Source organism: Centroberyx gerrardi, chromosome 9 (genome assembly GCF_048128805.1).
Source record: "Centroberyx gerrardi isolate f3 chromosome 9, fCenGer3.hap1.cur.20231027, whole genome shotgun sequence".
Classification (NCBI taxonomy): Eukaryota; Metazoa; Chordata; class Actinopteri; order Beryciformes; family Berycidae; genus Centroberyx; species Centroberyx gerrardi.
In genome coordinates, this window is record NC_136005.1 from 4,915,352 (window position 1) to 4,932,339 (window position 16,988).

At 46.4% G+C, this 16,988-nt stretch overlaps 1 protein-coding gene across 1 annotated transcript in view; it reads right to left on the bottom strand.

Moving 5' to 3' along the window:
- Window positions 1-16,988, bottom strand: part of nr5a2 (nuclear receptor subfamily 5, group A, member 2) — an 82,466-nt gene that overhangs the window by 14,171 nt on the left and 51,307 nt on the right. The window contains exon 6 of the mRNA XM_071925567.1: window positions 13,224-13,371. Within this exon, the coding sequence (XP_071781668.1) occupies window positions 13,224-13,371 (148 nt within the window). The remainder of the gene's footprint in view (window positions 1-13,223; window positions 13,372-16,988) is intronic.

Consider the following 16,988-nt stretch of genomic DNA (forward strand, 5'->3'; position numbering starts at 1 on the left):
GGAAGGGATCAATGGTTGAAATGACAGCTCGGTACGGAGGGTTGTGCAACTCGTTATCGCTGTTTGTGTGTAATGTTTAAGTAAGGTCGAGGTGGGCGGCGTGATCAATACGCTGCACGACCGTGGCAGTTGCTCTTTCTCTGCTCTCTAACACAACACTGCACACACACACAAACACACACACACACACACACAGACCCCATCTTGCAGCACTCGAAGAAGATCCACGGCCTGTGAGTGAAACATTGATGCTCTTTCGATTGCCGCAGTCAGATCGCGGTCGACAGTTTACCTTTCTGAGATTACGAAGAAGCTTTTGATTGGAGCTTTGACTTCAGACTCAGGCTCCTGGGTATTTTAATTGAGAAAATCATCACATGAAGTTTAAAATGACTGCAGGCTGTAACTGGATTATCCGCTTTACCCGAACCCCCACTGAAAAGTTGCATTGGATAAACTGTTCAGTCGGTTTGGAGTCGGTTGGGTCACTCCGATTGATGCGTCTATACAGTATGAGGTCATGTGATTTGGAATAAATTACTCTTGTTAACAGATTATTAGGCTGCATGAAATCACAGCCAGGGACTCTATTATATCGCGCACAACTCACACCGACCAACAAATCATTCAAATCAAGACGGGGATTTTCTGCAGCTCTCCAATCTATGCACAATTTGTTCTCCGACTCTGTTTTTCCTCGACTAGCATGAGCCTGTTCTCCGCAGGGCCCCGGGTAGCCCAGGCCTGTCCTCCCTGCCCCGGCCAGACATCCCTCCGCCTTTAATTGGAGGGGAGTAGCTAGCTAGCTAGCACAGCGCTGGGACCGGGGCTGTGGCCACTGAGAACGCATTAGCATTAGCATTGCAGCGAAGCAACCTGTACATAATGATAACCTCAAGCTCTGGCCACTGGGAACACACACTCTCTTCACACACACACACACACACACACACACACACACACCTGAAACTCCCTGCCCCCACCTGCCCCTGTACACGCAGTCACGTAAACAAGCAAGTGTAATGCAGCCCCAGCGGTGGGCTGCTCGACGATCGGAGGGGGGGGAAAAAAAAGTCAGCGGCCGCCGTTCGGCTGAAAAGTGTGTGTAATGAACTTGAGTTCCATTGATCGGGACTGAGAGTACAGAACCGGGGGCTGTTTGTCCCAGAAGGGCCGCCGTACCGCACCTCAGCAACCCCTCATAAATGTTTGAGAGGCCTCAGCCGCTCTGGATCCACGCTGCTTGGGTTTAGATTCTCTGTTCCAACACACACACACACACATCCAGGTTGATTCTGATGATGGATGGATGGTCGGTGGTGGTGGAGGTGGAGGTGGAGGGGATCGATCGTTATTTCGGTTTGATGACATTTGGGGAGGAGTGAAGCCGGGACGTCGATGGTGTTTAAAGAGTCAACAAAAGAGCGGATGTTTGGTACTTTGTTTATGTGAGAGGAAACATTCCGGGTGAAAATTTGAGCAGAATTTCAGATAAAAAAAAATAAAAAAAAACTTTTCGTGCATGTGTTCGCTTCACTCTTGCGAGTCTCCGTCCGGGGCGTGGAGGCATATATATTTGCGGAGCATGTGTGCTCATTTGTGTGCCGGGCTGTACCTTCCTTCGCTCTACACCCCCAAGATCTATGCAGCGAGGCCCTTGGCTGGCCCCTGGAAGCCCCCCTCACGCTCCACACATGATTGATATTACCACTGCAGATATCACTTAGAAAACACCTGACGTGCCGGGCCGCCCGTCCGCGCCTCCTCTCGACTGCTAAGTACCGGCTGGCGGGAGGTCCTCGGCGCGTTATGCAGCCGGTAATAAAAGTTGAGCATTGATTTTCTGTAGCAGCTTGTAACTGTTAATGTTGAGACATCAATAGCCAAAGCAAAGCGCCGGGGCCTTAATAGGAGGCCGAGAACGCGGAGGGCGCGGGCGGGGCGGATGGGGGCCTGACACTAAATCATAGAATCTATCCCTGCCGATCGATAAGACAGTAACTGCAAGTGTCCCTCTGCTTTCCTAATGTTTTATAATAAACTGACAGCCTGTAATAAGGCCGAGGGAGAGGGAGAAAGAGAGGGAGGGAGGGAGAGATGGAGGGCAACGGTTTCTCCCTGCATCTATAGCTCGCCCTGCCTTAAATCACCCCACATGGGAGTGGAGCAGAGGAGGGGAGGAGGAGGAGGAAGAGGAGAGGAAAAGGTTTTTTTTTTTTTTTTCGTAAGAAAACTTTTACAGGAGCATCTGTCTGGTTGTACTCACTGCTCACACGGTAGTTAGTGAGTGTATTGATGGAAGAGAGCAGAAGCTTAGGGGATATGTCCTGTATTGGTGTGGCGGGGCAGTGAGTTAAAGTGTGTATTAAATTCTAGTGCCACCGTGCAGCCGTCACCGCCGTCAGGGAGCAGTTCAGTTAGTGTTATGGGTGATACTGGGTGTGGATGGGGTTCAAATGCACAAAGAGATCCGCAAAGCCACTCCTAAGGCCGGGATCATGCTTAACATGGTGAAAGTGTTACCGGTCGATGGTGAGAAAAAGCGTTACCGCTGCATCATCATTACGCTGCAGGTGCACTGCTTTGCGACGGAGGTGTTGCATGCATTAGAAGTTTTCATAATGAAAACATTTTGTCAGTGAATCAGAGTTGCAATGAAAATATATCTTGTAATACTAAAATCGATAACCGCGTCTCTTCAGTTCCATCTCGATAATTTGAGCTCCAAGAAACTTTCACAGATTCCACACTGAGAAACGTGTTAGAAATGAATGGATCTCAAAAATCCAGAGGTTCACATTTTAAAGTAATATATTCGGCCCACACAGGAGACTACCTAGCAAGTAACCTAACTTCCCTGCTAAATAAATAAACACTTGAAGTAATGCTAGTTTTATATATATATATGCCAATCTTCAGGGTAGAATTTCCCACCCTGAGTTTCACCTAAATTCAAAATGGCCACCGTGGGATTAAGGTCAATTGCTTTATGGATAAAGTGTGATCCCAGCATAATAGTAGGAGCAGTATGATCACCCAAAATATATAGAAGAAGCTCCTGCACACACAAACTCACCTTGCCTAGTCTTTACATCATCAATGTTTTGGAACGTCAACCTTTCTTGAGTCAGGTTTTCTGCAGTATTTTATACTGAAAAAGGTTAAATACATAAACACATAAATCGGTGCAAAGGTGAATTTGTGTGTGGCGGCTTTCTTCTTTAACTTTGGGATACTCACATATAGAACCACATTCTGTTAGCAGCAACTTATCTTGACTTCTATTTTAACTTGTTTATGGCATTTCTACATCATAACCCCGCAGTAGATAATGACAGGAATGATGGGAAAGGCAGAGATAATAAGATGCTGTTTGCCTACAGTTCAGGTCTATATTCATAATTCTTTAATCTGAGACCTAATTCATCATATTTGTATTTTCAACATAATATGTAACATATTGTGTCCTTTCTTGACTACGACTTACAGGACTTCTCATTTGTGTTATGTTACGCTACCTGTTTTTGCTCCCAGTAGTAAAGTCTATATTCTCTAAGATCTTCATCCTTCCCCCCTTGTAGAACAACAATGATGTTTTTCTTTTTTTCATCTTATCAGGTCTTTATCACTTGAGTGTTTAACACTGGGGTCTGTCCATTTACAAATCCCTCTCTAAACAAACTCTCCTATTCTGTCGCTGTACTCTCTGATAACTGGCCTTGTCTGAACCCAGATAAAGAACCATGTCAACATAATCGCCGTAGAAATCCTTGTAAGAACGTGATAAGACCTAAAAAGAGGGGAGAAGAGGGCAAGCGATAGCTGTAAATTGGAAGCATACTCTGGAGATAATTTGGGGAATTTCAAAATCCATCGGGAAATCGTTGAGATCGTCGGAGATGTGAAACCGAGGCAAAAAGGGGAGTCGGGTCAAGGGTGAGCTTCCCCGCGCCGCCACAATCCACCGCAACTCCTGCTTAATGACAACAGCCTGCGGTAATGCCAGGTAATAGCGGCAGACCAGGGATCTGGAGCTTTTACTGCTTGATAAAGTCTGAAAGCCTTTTAGGGGGCCTCATTACATGGAATTCCCTACAAAGTGGCGGCCGGCGACAGCAGCCGACTGCTCGCCACGTTAGATTTCTGAGGCGAAAATTGACGGAGAATGGGGCGGAAATATTAGGTTCATTGCTTTAGGGCACGCTCCCACCTACTCCTGATGAGATGAAAGAAAATGAAAGAAAAGTCGGGACACTCAAACATGATTAGCCGGGTTTGGCTCTTTCGGCGCTAAAGTTCAAGCGACTGCCGAGGGACTTTTTTTTTTTTTTTTTCTGCGTCAAAATGGTGGCTGAGGGAAGCTGATAGGGGGGGTGGGGTGGGGGGGGAAGATTTGTTTGAAAAGTAGATGAGAGTCCAGTGCTTTTCCATCAGCGCGTGTTTGCGGAGCACTTCACCGAGCTTCAAAACAGAGTGATGAAAAAGCACGGATTGCACTTTATGAACCTTATACATACATTTACAGCCTTAACCCCCCCGCAATCACCACTACTGTATATTCCATTACCGCCGTCATTGGACCAAGCCAGTCACTGAGTGTGTAATTTGTGGGACACACAAACATTATTCAAGCATTGAGGCTGCATGACTGCACACGCACACACACACACACACACACACACACACACACACACACACACACACACACACAAACATGCCAACAGAGCATGCAAAACCTTCATCAAGCACTGAGATGGCATGAGTCAATATACATACACGCACGCACACACACACACGAAGCATGCAAAACATTCTTCAGACACAGAAGCTACATGACTCTGCACACACACACCCACCCACACACACACACACACACACACACACCAGCCATACTTTATACACGTATTGATCAGGTCAAAGGCACACGTGATGACTCCATCCCGTTGACTTACTGCCCAGCAAACTGCCAAACTGCTCGGCTCACACACACAGAGCAAAAAACGAAAAGAAAAAAAAAAAGCCCTGGCCCTATTATCTTGCATTTAATTAAGTCGTAAGGCGTTGCTGCGGTTATATGCTCCATTATTTGGCCTCCGCACGGGTCTCAACGGGTGTAAATATTGAACCGTCGCCGCCTCCCAATGTTAATCAATCCCCGACCGAATTCCAAATGATTCGGTTCGTTTCAGGAAATGAATATTTGCCAGGCATTAGGGAGGGGGGGGGGGGGGGGGGCAGCGTGCATGAATTAGCCAACTCCCCCGCTTGCTGGTCAGGGATCAGGGCATTGATTCTGAGCAGCCTCGGCTGTTGCTTAATTAGGACGTACCTGTCTGGGAATTATGTGTTTTCTCTCTCTCTCTCTCTCTCTCTCTCTCTCTCTCATTGTGTGGAGGGAGAAAAATGATAGAGAGAGAGAGACAGAGAGAGAAAGAGAATAACTTTCCTCTTTTTTCATCAGGGTTGATCACGTTTGCTGTGTTTGTGTTGTTGTCAGCAGATTGGCGTCTGACCTCGCGGCGCACACAACGGAAAAAGCCTGCCTTCGCTGAGCGGCGCGCTAAACATGCTAATGAGAGACGCTTCTAGCACAGAGGCGGGGGGGTGGGGGGGTGGAGGGGGTGGAGGGGGTGGAGAAGAGAGCGAGGGATGAAGGAGTGTGAGAAGTGAATAAGAAACAGAGAGGGGGAGGTTGAAGCGGCGGAGAAGGATGGGCGAAAATCCATCTTGACAAGTCATTTCAACGAGTGCTGAAATGTTTTTGGTGAAATAAATGTGGGAATCTGGTGCTGTGGTGAGAGAATTTCACTTGTTTCCACTGCAAGTCGACTTGTTTCAAGATTTTTTCTGAAACAAGTGACTTTGTCTTTATTCTGTTGGAGCGATCTGCCTTATTCCAAGATTTTGTCACTCGTTAGAGAAAACTGTTTCCTTTGGAAGCTCGTGAAATTACCTCACCCCTTTATTAGAGGTTTTTACTTATTTAAGGAACAATAAGAGTTGAAGACTCAACACAAGGTTAAATGCCTGTAGTAAAGACATTTTCTGCAGTGAGAGGAGTGGGGTGGAGGAGGAGGAGGAGAAGTTGGGGGGGGCGGGCAGATAAATGGCGGTTCAGAGGGGGGGGGAAGAAAAATGGAGGGACAGGGAGTGACGAAAAGGGGGGAGAAGTGAGGATGGAGGTGTGGTGATAGATCGAGGCGAACAAAGATGGATGTGAGAAAAGAGAGAAAGGACAGAGCAATGAAAGAGGAGACAATGCAGAGGGGTGGATGGATGGTGAGGGAGGGATGGAGGGAGGGATGGAGGGAGGGATGGATGGATGGGTGGGTGTCTGTTAACTCTGACCTCAGACCCGACTAATCACTTGACAGACAGCTAATGTGGTGCTGAGGCAGCTCTCTCTCACCGACTGTCTCGCCTGGTTATGAACGGGCAACAGAAATACAGATTTCTGATCAAAGTCACTGACTCGGAATCTAAGGAACTAGGAGTAGAAAACTTTCCGTATTGTTTTGAATATTTACTTCATTGCATTGATCAGGTCAGCAGGAATGAGTATAGTTTGTAATTTGCATCGCTTTACATTGTGGAAAGGGGAAAAAGGATATGCTTTTGGTGTGTCAATCCCTTATTTTGAGATATATTATTAACATTTTGGACTTACTGGTAGATATATATGACTCTGGTACTCTGTGCAGGTACCAGGTCTTCAATTTTAACTTAAATAAGGATTTCCTGGAATTCTGATGATATCAAATTTGTCATGTCAAGTGTTTTTCAATGGCAAAGTAATTACAGAAGAAAATGGTCCAAAATGTCACTCTATAGTTCAAATGAAGCAGCGGAATTGGCAGATAAAATATACATGCATGACATTATGGAGTGGTGTAGAGAAGAGCGATGCACTAACACTGCCAGGCTCAAAACGTATAAACTCACAGTACTGTAACCCATCAGATGGCAGATCTTATATCAATCTATAATACAGTTATTGATATTTTCTTACCTTTAAAGCTACGTAAAGGGAAACTCAAGGAAATTAAATGTACATCTTTAATGAGAACTACCAATATGATTTCTTCGAGTACGTCTATGACTTCAACACAAAACGAAAATCACCATGATCTCCAAACAGTAGCGGGACCTTTCTGGGGCACGAATCAAACACGAGGCTAAACTCTACACGACTTGGATTTCACCAGCTTTCCTCTGGCTTTGTTCCAGCTAAAGGCTTCAGATTGGGGGCATTATTTAGGGCTCTGGCCACAAATCTGCTCTCTCCGCTGGGAGCATTTACCACCCAGCGCCGGCCCGGCCGCGACTCTGGTTCTGCTCTCGGCTGACGAGGAGTGACAGCCCCCGCCTCACCCAATTACACCTGACAGGACCTGACCTGCCCAGCCGGGGTTACCGCTGCCAGCTGAACTCTCTCTGACCGCCGCCGCTGCATCTGGCTCACCAGTGTGTAGGCTGGGGATGTGGTGCGGTAAAAAGAAAAAACACGTCTCTGCAAAATATATGATCTCTCGTCGGGAAAGTAGCTAAGGAATGCTCGTTTTCTCATTTCTCGTGTATTTTTGAAATGGCACAATGGGGTTTTAACCGGTTCTCAGGCAACAAGGTATCATGAAACTCAATACGTCCAAACTTTAATCATAATATCTTTAATAGTTCATCATGATTAACTATTAAAATTTTGACTTTTTTTTTTCCACTAAGAGAGTGTTGCACCTCAAAATCTCTCCATGCAATTTAATTTAAGGAAGCACGTCTAGCTCTGGTTTTTTGAGCAGGATTCTTTCCACTGTAACCTCTAAAATCAAATAAGAAAAGAAACCGCCAAATTGCAGTTACGTATTTTTTCCACAACAGCAGTATGTATAGTACATGCATGGGAACATGATCCTGCACATAAGAAACGCATCAATGGACAGAAAAAGAACAGAGCGCTCCAGCTGCTCTCTCTTTGTTTCTAGATAGTATCTGAGCACAAACGCTGTTCTTCACATTCATTCAGTTCTTGGGAGTTGCTGGCTGTTGATGGACCCACACTGGCTGTTGCAGGGATCAAACCTGTGACCTTACAGTTACCGGTCATGTTCTCTAACCACTAGTCCACTCTGCTGCCTGGTCACACATACAGCATCCTGTCAATCTCTCTCTTAAGCCTTTTAAAGGAAATCAAAGGCCCGTTTACAGCGATCTGACACCAGACAACTACTACTAATCCCATAGCTAACTCTGACCCAGGCTGCAGCACTCACTCTCTCTCTCTCTCTTCCTGAGTCCCTTTCTTCACACACACACACACACACACACACACACACACACACACACACACACACACACACACTGACACTGCTCACGGTCCTACCAACACTGAGAAGATCAATGCTAGTAGAGTGATTACCTCCTCCTTGATAAAGCTCTCAGGATGAGGGAGGGAAAACCTTCACTTAAGACAAGGAAGGACTTAGATGGAGAGAGAGAGAGAGAGAGAGAGAGAGAGAGAGATAGAGATAGAGAGAGAGAGAGAGATAGAGATAGAGAGAGAGGTGGGTCAGAGCACAGAGAAGCCTGAGTAAAAGAGAGAAGAGAGCAGTAGAAAAGGAGAAGGAACAGAGAAAGAATTAAATAAAGTGGAATAAAACAAAGTAGAAAATGATGTCTAACCCCAGGAATACACACACACACACATGCAGAAACACACACACACACACACACACACACTCAAGACAAGTGTCTCCTCTCAGGTGGAGTGACATCTACCCCCTTGTCTTTATCGACAACTGGCTTTACAAAGAGCTCCGCTGGCAGGGACGACGGTGACTGATCGCATCCATCCACACAGAGGGAGAGAGAGAGAGAGAGAGATCGGGAGAGAGAGAGAGAGAGAGAGAGAGAGAGAGAGAGAAAGCGAGCGAGATCGGGAGAGAAATAAAGGTAGGGAGAAAGATCTAGAGAGAGAAAGAGAGACTGTACCGCTGCCTGCATAAGAGTTAGGTGTGGGAGTAGTACTAGCAGCAGTAGTAGTGGTAGTAGTAGTAGTAGTAGTAGTAGTATTAGTACTGTAGTAGTAGTATTAGTACTGTAGTAGTAGCATGGGATTTTGATTCCATTTAAAAGGCTTCCATTTGACACACAGGCGATAACCTTGGGCTGTCCACTGCTCATCAAATCAAGGTGGTGTGAAAGTGACATTTTCTCACCAAAGTGGTCGACTTATTTTTTGCCTAAATACAAGACTAAATGACTTGCTAAAGGAAAAATCTACCTTTGGATACTCTTACACTGTTAGAAATAATTAATGTCTGATGTTCAATGCATTCCAGGACTCATTTTGTGATGGAGTGTTGTAATTCACTTTTTTGGTGAACCCACTTTCCCTCAACCTGCCTCGTCTACTTCTGCTTCAGTTGGTGATTTCCTAGATTTCCCAGAATGCCTTTCATTACTCAAAACCCAACATGTCTTGTGGCTGCATTGCATTGGTCTCTCTCCTCTTCTGCGATGGATTTCTCCCTGTGTGATTGTTGAACGTCTCTTGGTGCAAAACGGCGGCTCTAGAAAGAAGCCCTCGCTCTTTGATTCTGAGGGACTGATGCCAAAACCTGACGTTTACTGTTGACGTTTAGATAGCTGAACATTTTTCCGCTATTAAACTTTATTGTAGCTGCTGGAAATATCTCAACATGATGTCACATTGTCTACGTTTGGCCGGGAATGAGAAAAATACATCACCAAACAACAAAGAAGGTGCATCGCCAAAAGCTGTTTTTTAAACAGTGAAGTGAAGTGTTTTAGTGTGGATGTTTCCTTTAAGATGGATATTTTTGGCAGTAACAAAGCTGCTAGATTTTGGCACATAGTGTGATGTCACACTCTCTCCTTATGCTTAGCTTTGCCAAGCACTATATAAATCTTGAGTCTTAACACCAAACCCATTTACATGTTTGGCAGTTTGCTAACGTTTTAATCCACATAGACTTACTCAGGGGCATTTCAACAGGACACATAGCTGTTGTCGGGATCAAACCTGTGACCTGCCAGATACAGGACGGTCTCTCTAAGCACTAAACCCCCCGAACCCTTCATGTTATCCACAGGACGGGTGCTGCAGTGACCGGTGAGAGAGGTGAGACAGAGCTAACAGAGAGGGAGAGGCTCGTCTTTGTATTCACCAGCCAGCAGAGATACTTTCATGCCTCATTTCGCTAACTCCTTATTAATTGGCTCTGCTGGAGTAGACAAGCCTGCTGTGTGAACATACACACAGATGCACCAGTACACACGTGCATGCATATACGCACACACACACACACACACACACACACAAACACACACTTCTTCGCTTTCTCACAGCTACACACAAATGCATATTCGCTCATGTAAATGTATACATATCTTAACTTTCTCACAGCCAAATACATGCGTGCGCGCACACACACACACACACACACAGTCACATTGCTTTCTTACAGCCAATCACACACACACACACACACACACACACACTCTGACACCCTCTCTTCAGCTGTGTGAGATGATATTAATCACATCAAGTCTAAATCTCGGGGCTTTATATTCCCCCCCCACCCCCTCCACCTCCACCCAACACACACACACACACACACACACTGTCCCAGCTACTCCCCATGACCAACCCCCCCACCCCCCCACCCCCACTCCGCAGCGGCTGTGTCGGGCTTCTTTCGCAGGAGGCCCGGGCAACGCCGGAGAACAGGCAGTGCCGGGGGCGATACACATCCCTCAGGTGAGCCTTTCATTATGGATGATGTTTCCGCCAAATTATTTAGACCCTGAGCCCCAGCAACACCCCCCCCCCCCTCACCCCACCCCCCAAAAACACACACACACACACACACATACACACTCTCAAACCCCACTGCAATCCACCCCATCCCTCCCTCTCTCTCTCTCTCCCACCCTCGCTGTACCACAAACACTCCCACTAACACAAACATTAATCCCGCCTGATCGCCCCAGTGTGTGTGTGTGTGTGTGTGTGTGTGTGTGTGTGTGTCTGCTTGCCTCTGACTAGCATTTCATTAGTCGCTCTTTCTTTGTTTAGAGGAGGTAAAGGAGTGAAAGCCTGACCCAGGTGGATTAGAGAGAGGGATGGAGAGAGAGACGGAGGGAGAGAGAGAGAAAGAGACAGAGAGAGGGAGGGGGGGGGGGGGGGTGTAACTAAGGATGAGATTTTTTTGGGGAAAATATTCATCATATGTATGCCACTGCTGCACTCAGTGCCATAGTGGGGCCTGGCTGAGCACTCTCACCTTGACATCAATGGCTTCATTAATGTATGATGTTAAACTAGGTTTGGTGGAGTGTGGGTGGGAGTGTGTATGTGTATGCATGTGTGTGTGTGTGTGCGTGTGTGTGTGTGTGTGTGTCCCTCAGCGGCCGTTTGTTGCAGACTCATTAGGACAGAGACAGAGATGACAGTCTCCTGGCAATGTCTGACCTCGGCTTATAGACTGGGGAGCAGCTATGGGAATTGAACACACACACACACACACACACACACACACACCTACACACACACACACACACACACACACACAGAGCCCACCGACATTCCCCTTCTCTTCGTCCCTTACCTCGTTTGGCTACTTATCCCTCCACTTCCCTCCCTTCCCAAATCCCTCGCTCCCTCTCTCTTCCCGGTCTCGGCTCCTTCCCACCTCTCCTTCCCAAATCCTTTGCCTGTTTCTCCTCCCCATCATCCTCTCCTTCCTCCCTCCTTCCCTCCAGGGCCGACTTCTCTCTCTCTCTCCCCCCCCCCTCCAGCTCCCTCTTCTCCTCCAAAGCCCCATCTGAGGGAAAAATACCAAAATATCCCCCCAAACCACCAAATGTTCTCCTTTCCCCTTCCACCTCCCCTTCCTCGCTGTCTCATGCACTTATTTTCACTCACCTTTCCAGCTTATCCCTCCTTTCATCCCTCGTTTTTATTTTCCCATGCCTATATCTCCTTTTATTTCCTTGCCTAGCAGTTCTCTCTCCTACTGTGCATGATCATACATACTGTCAAGGCTTCATGACTCTGACTCTTTCACTCCTTGCTATTTTGTTGCTTGTAATTGAAGCTTATTCTACTACTGTTGCAGTCATTGCACATCACTGTGGATAACAGAGCCAGCTAAATTCCAAAAATGTAAAATGTCAATATTAATTTTCCTCTCACAGTGTGTATTGATGCTGCTCCAATCCCCCTCTCTCTCTCTCTCTCTCTCCTCTGAACCCTGGAGCAGAGGAGGCAGAAGAGGAGCGGGCGACTGGGTTTTGCTCCTGGTATGCCAATGGTAGTTTTACACTTATAAGACAGCTAATAGCTAGAAAGCAAGCTAACTTCTTAGGCATCAGAATCAAAGCGAAAGCTATGAAGCTAATATTTAGTGAATGTTTTTTTTGTTATTTATAGTTTTGTTGCAGCTAAACTGTAAATTTCTTAGTTATGGGTATGTTTAGCAAGCGTCCCGTTCCACCTCACTCTCCCTGCCCCCACTGGAAGCAGACCATCCCTTCCTTCCTTCCTTCCTCCCCTCCCTCCTCCTTCCTTCCCTCCTCCCTCACTTTCTCCCTCCCTCCCTCCCTCCCTACGCTTCTTTTCTCCCAGGCAGACCATTGCTCCCTTCCCTTCCTTCCTCCCCTGCCTCTTTCCTTTCCTCCCATTCTTGTCTCCCTCTCCTCCTCCAGATCTTTGATGAGTAGCAGGAGCCATTGATCTCCCTCCTCCTCTTATTCCCTCCCTCTCCCTCCCCTCCGTTTTTCCCTGCCTCACCTTCATCTTCATTCCCTCTCCTCCAGATCTTCGGTAACTAACCGCGGCAGAAGAGCACCAGGAACTTGAGGGAAACCATAGAGTTGTCTATTTCCTTTCCCTCCTTCCTCCCTTACTCCTCTCCCCTATCCCTCCCTCCCCTTTTCTTCTCCTTCCCATCCTTGGTGACTCACCCAGGCTTGGAAAGGACCAGGAACCAATGCTCCCTCCCTTCGCTCCTGGAACTCTGTCTCCTTCCTTACCTCCCTCCCACTCTCAACCCCTTCCTCCTTCCCCCCTATTCCTCCATCCAGATCTTTGGAGACTCACTCAGACTGAAGAACATCAGGAAACATTCCCCTCTCACCCCCCATCCATCCATACCTCCTCTTTTTATCCCCCCCCCCCAACCCCAGGGTTTCTGGAGACTCACCCAGGCTGAAGAGGACCAGGAACTTGAGGCAGACGAACTCCCGCTGGTCCAGCTGCAGCGAGCGTAGCTTGGCCACCAGCTCCTGGGCGTGGCTCAGCAGGTTGTTGAGGGTCGCCCCCGCCTGCGAAGCGATCACCGCATAATCCACCTGGGATAAGGAGGGAGAGAGGGATGGAGGGAGAGGTTAAACTCATATAAATAACAAGTTTTGTCCCAAAATGACCACCTTTTGAAAAATGTGGCACCAACTCTTACAACTTGAGGCAGATTGGAGTTTTGGTTAGGCAGACATTTCTCAGAGGCAGAGCTGCTGTGGAGGAAGAAATAATCTCATTGGTTGAGTTAAATGTCAGTGGGTGGAGCCAAAGAGCCACAGTTTTTCAGAGCGCCAGTTAGCTAATTGGCAAAGTTGAATAGCAAAGAAAGAACACCAGGCTTCATAATATCACCTTCCTCCTCTCTTACCTCTTGCTGTTTTCACTGGGCTTTACTTTAATGTTACTTAGCCAGTAAAGCTGTGGTTCATTGGCTCCGCCCATTGAGGTTTAACTCAACCAATCAGATTATTTCTGCCTCAGAGAAGTATTTTGTTTAACTTAAGGGTTTATCTGCCAAAATGAGTGACAGCACAACATTAAAACACATTACGGTACCTTGTACCTTCATCACAATGAGTTTCATGTAATGATTTTCTCCCTGCTCCTCCTGTTTCTTCCTATTCCCTCTATGCCGTGCCCTCGACATGGAGTCGATAGCTTTGGTCTGTCTGTCAGATTTTACTGACACTCGTGTGAGGATGTGTAAAAACAGCAGAGCGGCAGCTGCAGACAGTCAGCTTCTGCAGTATAACCGTGTTTTATGACAACATGCTGTGAGCATTAAAGTGTGCTAGTTCACCTTTGACTACAACTGACACATCTGACTTCTCTGTCAATACACAGCAACAGTGGTGAGGCTTTCTTCTTTCTTGGTGAGGAGGAGAGGGAGGAAGAACAAGAGGAAGAAGAGGAGGAGGAAGAGTGGATGCCCCCCGCTGTATTTTATTGGCTGGTGATTAAGATTCAGGAGTCAGAACTATCTCTCTTTCTCTTTATCTATCTATCTATCTATCTACTGTATATATGATATCTCTCTCTCTCTCTCTCTCTCTCTCTCTCTCTCTCTTTTCCCCTTTCCATATATACAGTAGATAGATAGATAAAGAGACACTTTTCCTCCTCCTCTTCTTCCTCTTCTTCTTCCTCCCTCTCCTCCTCCCCTCGTCCTCTCTTACCGGGGTGGGTGAGAGTGTTTGCGGGGGTCGAGCCCTCCCACAATCCCCCTCAGCCCCAACTGAGCTCTGCGCAAGCCCAGTACCCCCCCCCCCCCCACACACACACACACACACACTCCTTTTTCAGGTGCACTTAATATCTGCAGCCGCAGCACATTTGTCTGGGAGGCAAGTCCTTAGCTGCCACTCACAGTAAGCAGGACCATATTAAATTTTTATATTTATTGACAATTCATTACCATAATTGACTGCGCCAGGGTTTCCAGGGGAAGGCAGACGCTGGCGTGCGCAGCTCCTGAAGCTCGGGGAGGAAGAGACCCTGCGAGCTCCCATTTGCAATTAAAAACACCCTGGATTTGGAATTTATTTATTGTGTAAATAGGATGATTGGAGTCTTTTTTTTATCTGCCTCGAAAAGGCAAGGGTCGGAGAAAAAAATGTTACCGGCACGTTTTTTCCTCTCCTCTCCAACTCCTCTCCTGTCCTCTACTTTCCCCGTCTTCTTCTCTCCTTTTTCCTATCCTTCTCTCTCTCAATTTATCCCTAACTCTATCCTTTGTCTCTCTCTCTCTCTCTTCTTCTTCCCGCCTTCGAGACGGTAAGAGTTATGACTCGGTGAAAAGCAGACACCGCCCCCCCCCCCCCCCCTAAGGTGTCAATCAATTTACATAAAATCAACTGTGCATGAAATAACTTCATTGAAGGATTGGACTGTTGATGGTGATGCCTTGGGTTATTGCCTCCTTGCCTTAAGTAAAAAGAGAGAGGGAAAAAAACACTATAATGTCACTATAGCAGACTTAGCTCTCACCCCGGTGACCTGCGCATCAATCAATCAATCAATACTACTTTATTATCCCTCCTGGAGAGACATAGAGAGTAAATATATGAATAAATCCTCAAATCCCAACCCATCATGAATGCGATAAGCGATCTTAGCTGATCATTAAAGATGAATATGGAAGCTGAGATCGGATTGATGCATAGAGTGCTTTGATGTGAGTAGAGGGGATGGAGGCTGGAGAATGTGCCTTGTTTGAAACTACAGAAATGTGGGACCGAGCGTCTGTTTTGGCATCTCTGCAGCATTTGAATTTCATGTACACCGGGAGCGTCGTACTATCAAAATATCAAGCTTTTCATACCGAAAAACCGGCTGCCAAGCTGTGAGGCCTTGCTTAATCATTCATTGATTCGGTCCAGTCTTTGTCATTTCACGTCTGCATGCATTCTGAAGCGTCACACTTTGCGTTTGATCCTACAAACGTCTAAAAACGTCGAAAACACTCACGGCCGTCATGATAACATGCAGCAGGAGGGACGAAGAAAGACGGACAGAGAGTGAAAATATATCTAAAAAAAGATAGGAATTTAACGAGGAACATAAGGAGAAGAGAAAAAGAGACAGAAACAGAACGACGGGCTTTAAACTCTGCGTTTCACTCTTCTGTGACTGTAAATCCGCTGGTGTCATGGGTTTCTTTGAAGGTCAGTATGAGTGTGGAAGGGCGGCGTATGACTGACAGGAGGGAAGGAGAAGTGACTCGATTCAACGCTAACGGGAGAAATCTCTGTCCACACTACAAAGAATCTCCATAAAAATTAATTCTGTCTTAAAATCTCAGTTTTCTTAAAAGAAGTGATCAAATCTGCCAATCGGGCGAGATCATTTCAGTCGTTTCCAATGCAAACTTCGACAACTTAAACTTCTTTCAGGAATTTTCTCAATACTACTGGAGCAATCTGACTTATTCCAAGATATTTTTGAGAAAATTCTTCAAACAAGTGAAGCTGCAATGGAAGAAAGTGAAATTGTTTTGCCCCAATGTCAGATTGCCTCGCTTGTTTGAACTCAATACATTACTTATTGGGGATTCAATGGGCTAAAGAGGGACTGGAGAATGGGGGGGGGGTGGAGGGGTATTGAACTCACGGTATGTCTCTCTTAAGCCCGTCCTCCCTTGGTGTCGTGTGTCGCTGCATTACTCGTCTAATCCCCCATGATGCACCAGGGCCTGTTCTGGAAGCGAGCTTACACCCGGACATGCAAAGACATGCCGGAACCCACTGCGCTGCTCGTAAAATACACGCTGCCATATTTAATCATTTATTACTTACTGTTTAGTCATTTAAAGGACCACAAAACACCTTAACACTGTTAAAAACAAGCTACTGGCGATGCAGCTTGCATTTCTGGATCCATTTTGTTATTTGGTGGTGTATTTTTCTTATTCCCGTGCATAAGTGGCCAAACGTAGACAATGTGAGGTCACATCAAGATATTTCAGGCTACAGTTGAATAGCAGAAAATGTTTCAGCGATCGGAAACATCGACGGTAAATTTCTCCTCCAACAGCAGCCTCAATAGACCAGAATGCAATGCAGCCACAAGACGTGCTTTGTTTTGAGTAAGGGCTGCGACTCTCGCTTTTTCCTCAACAGGAAAAATTCTCCACCTACACATACTGGATGCAACAAGTGCACAACCTTTT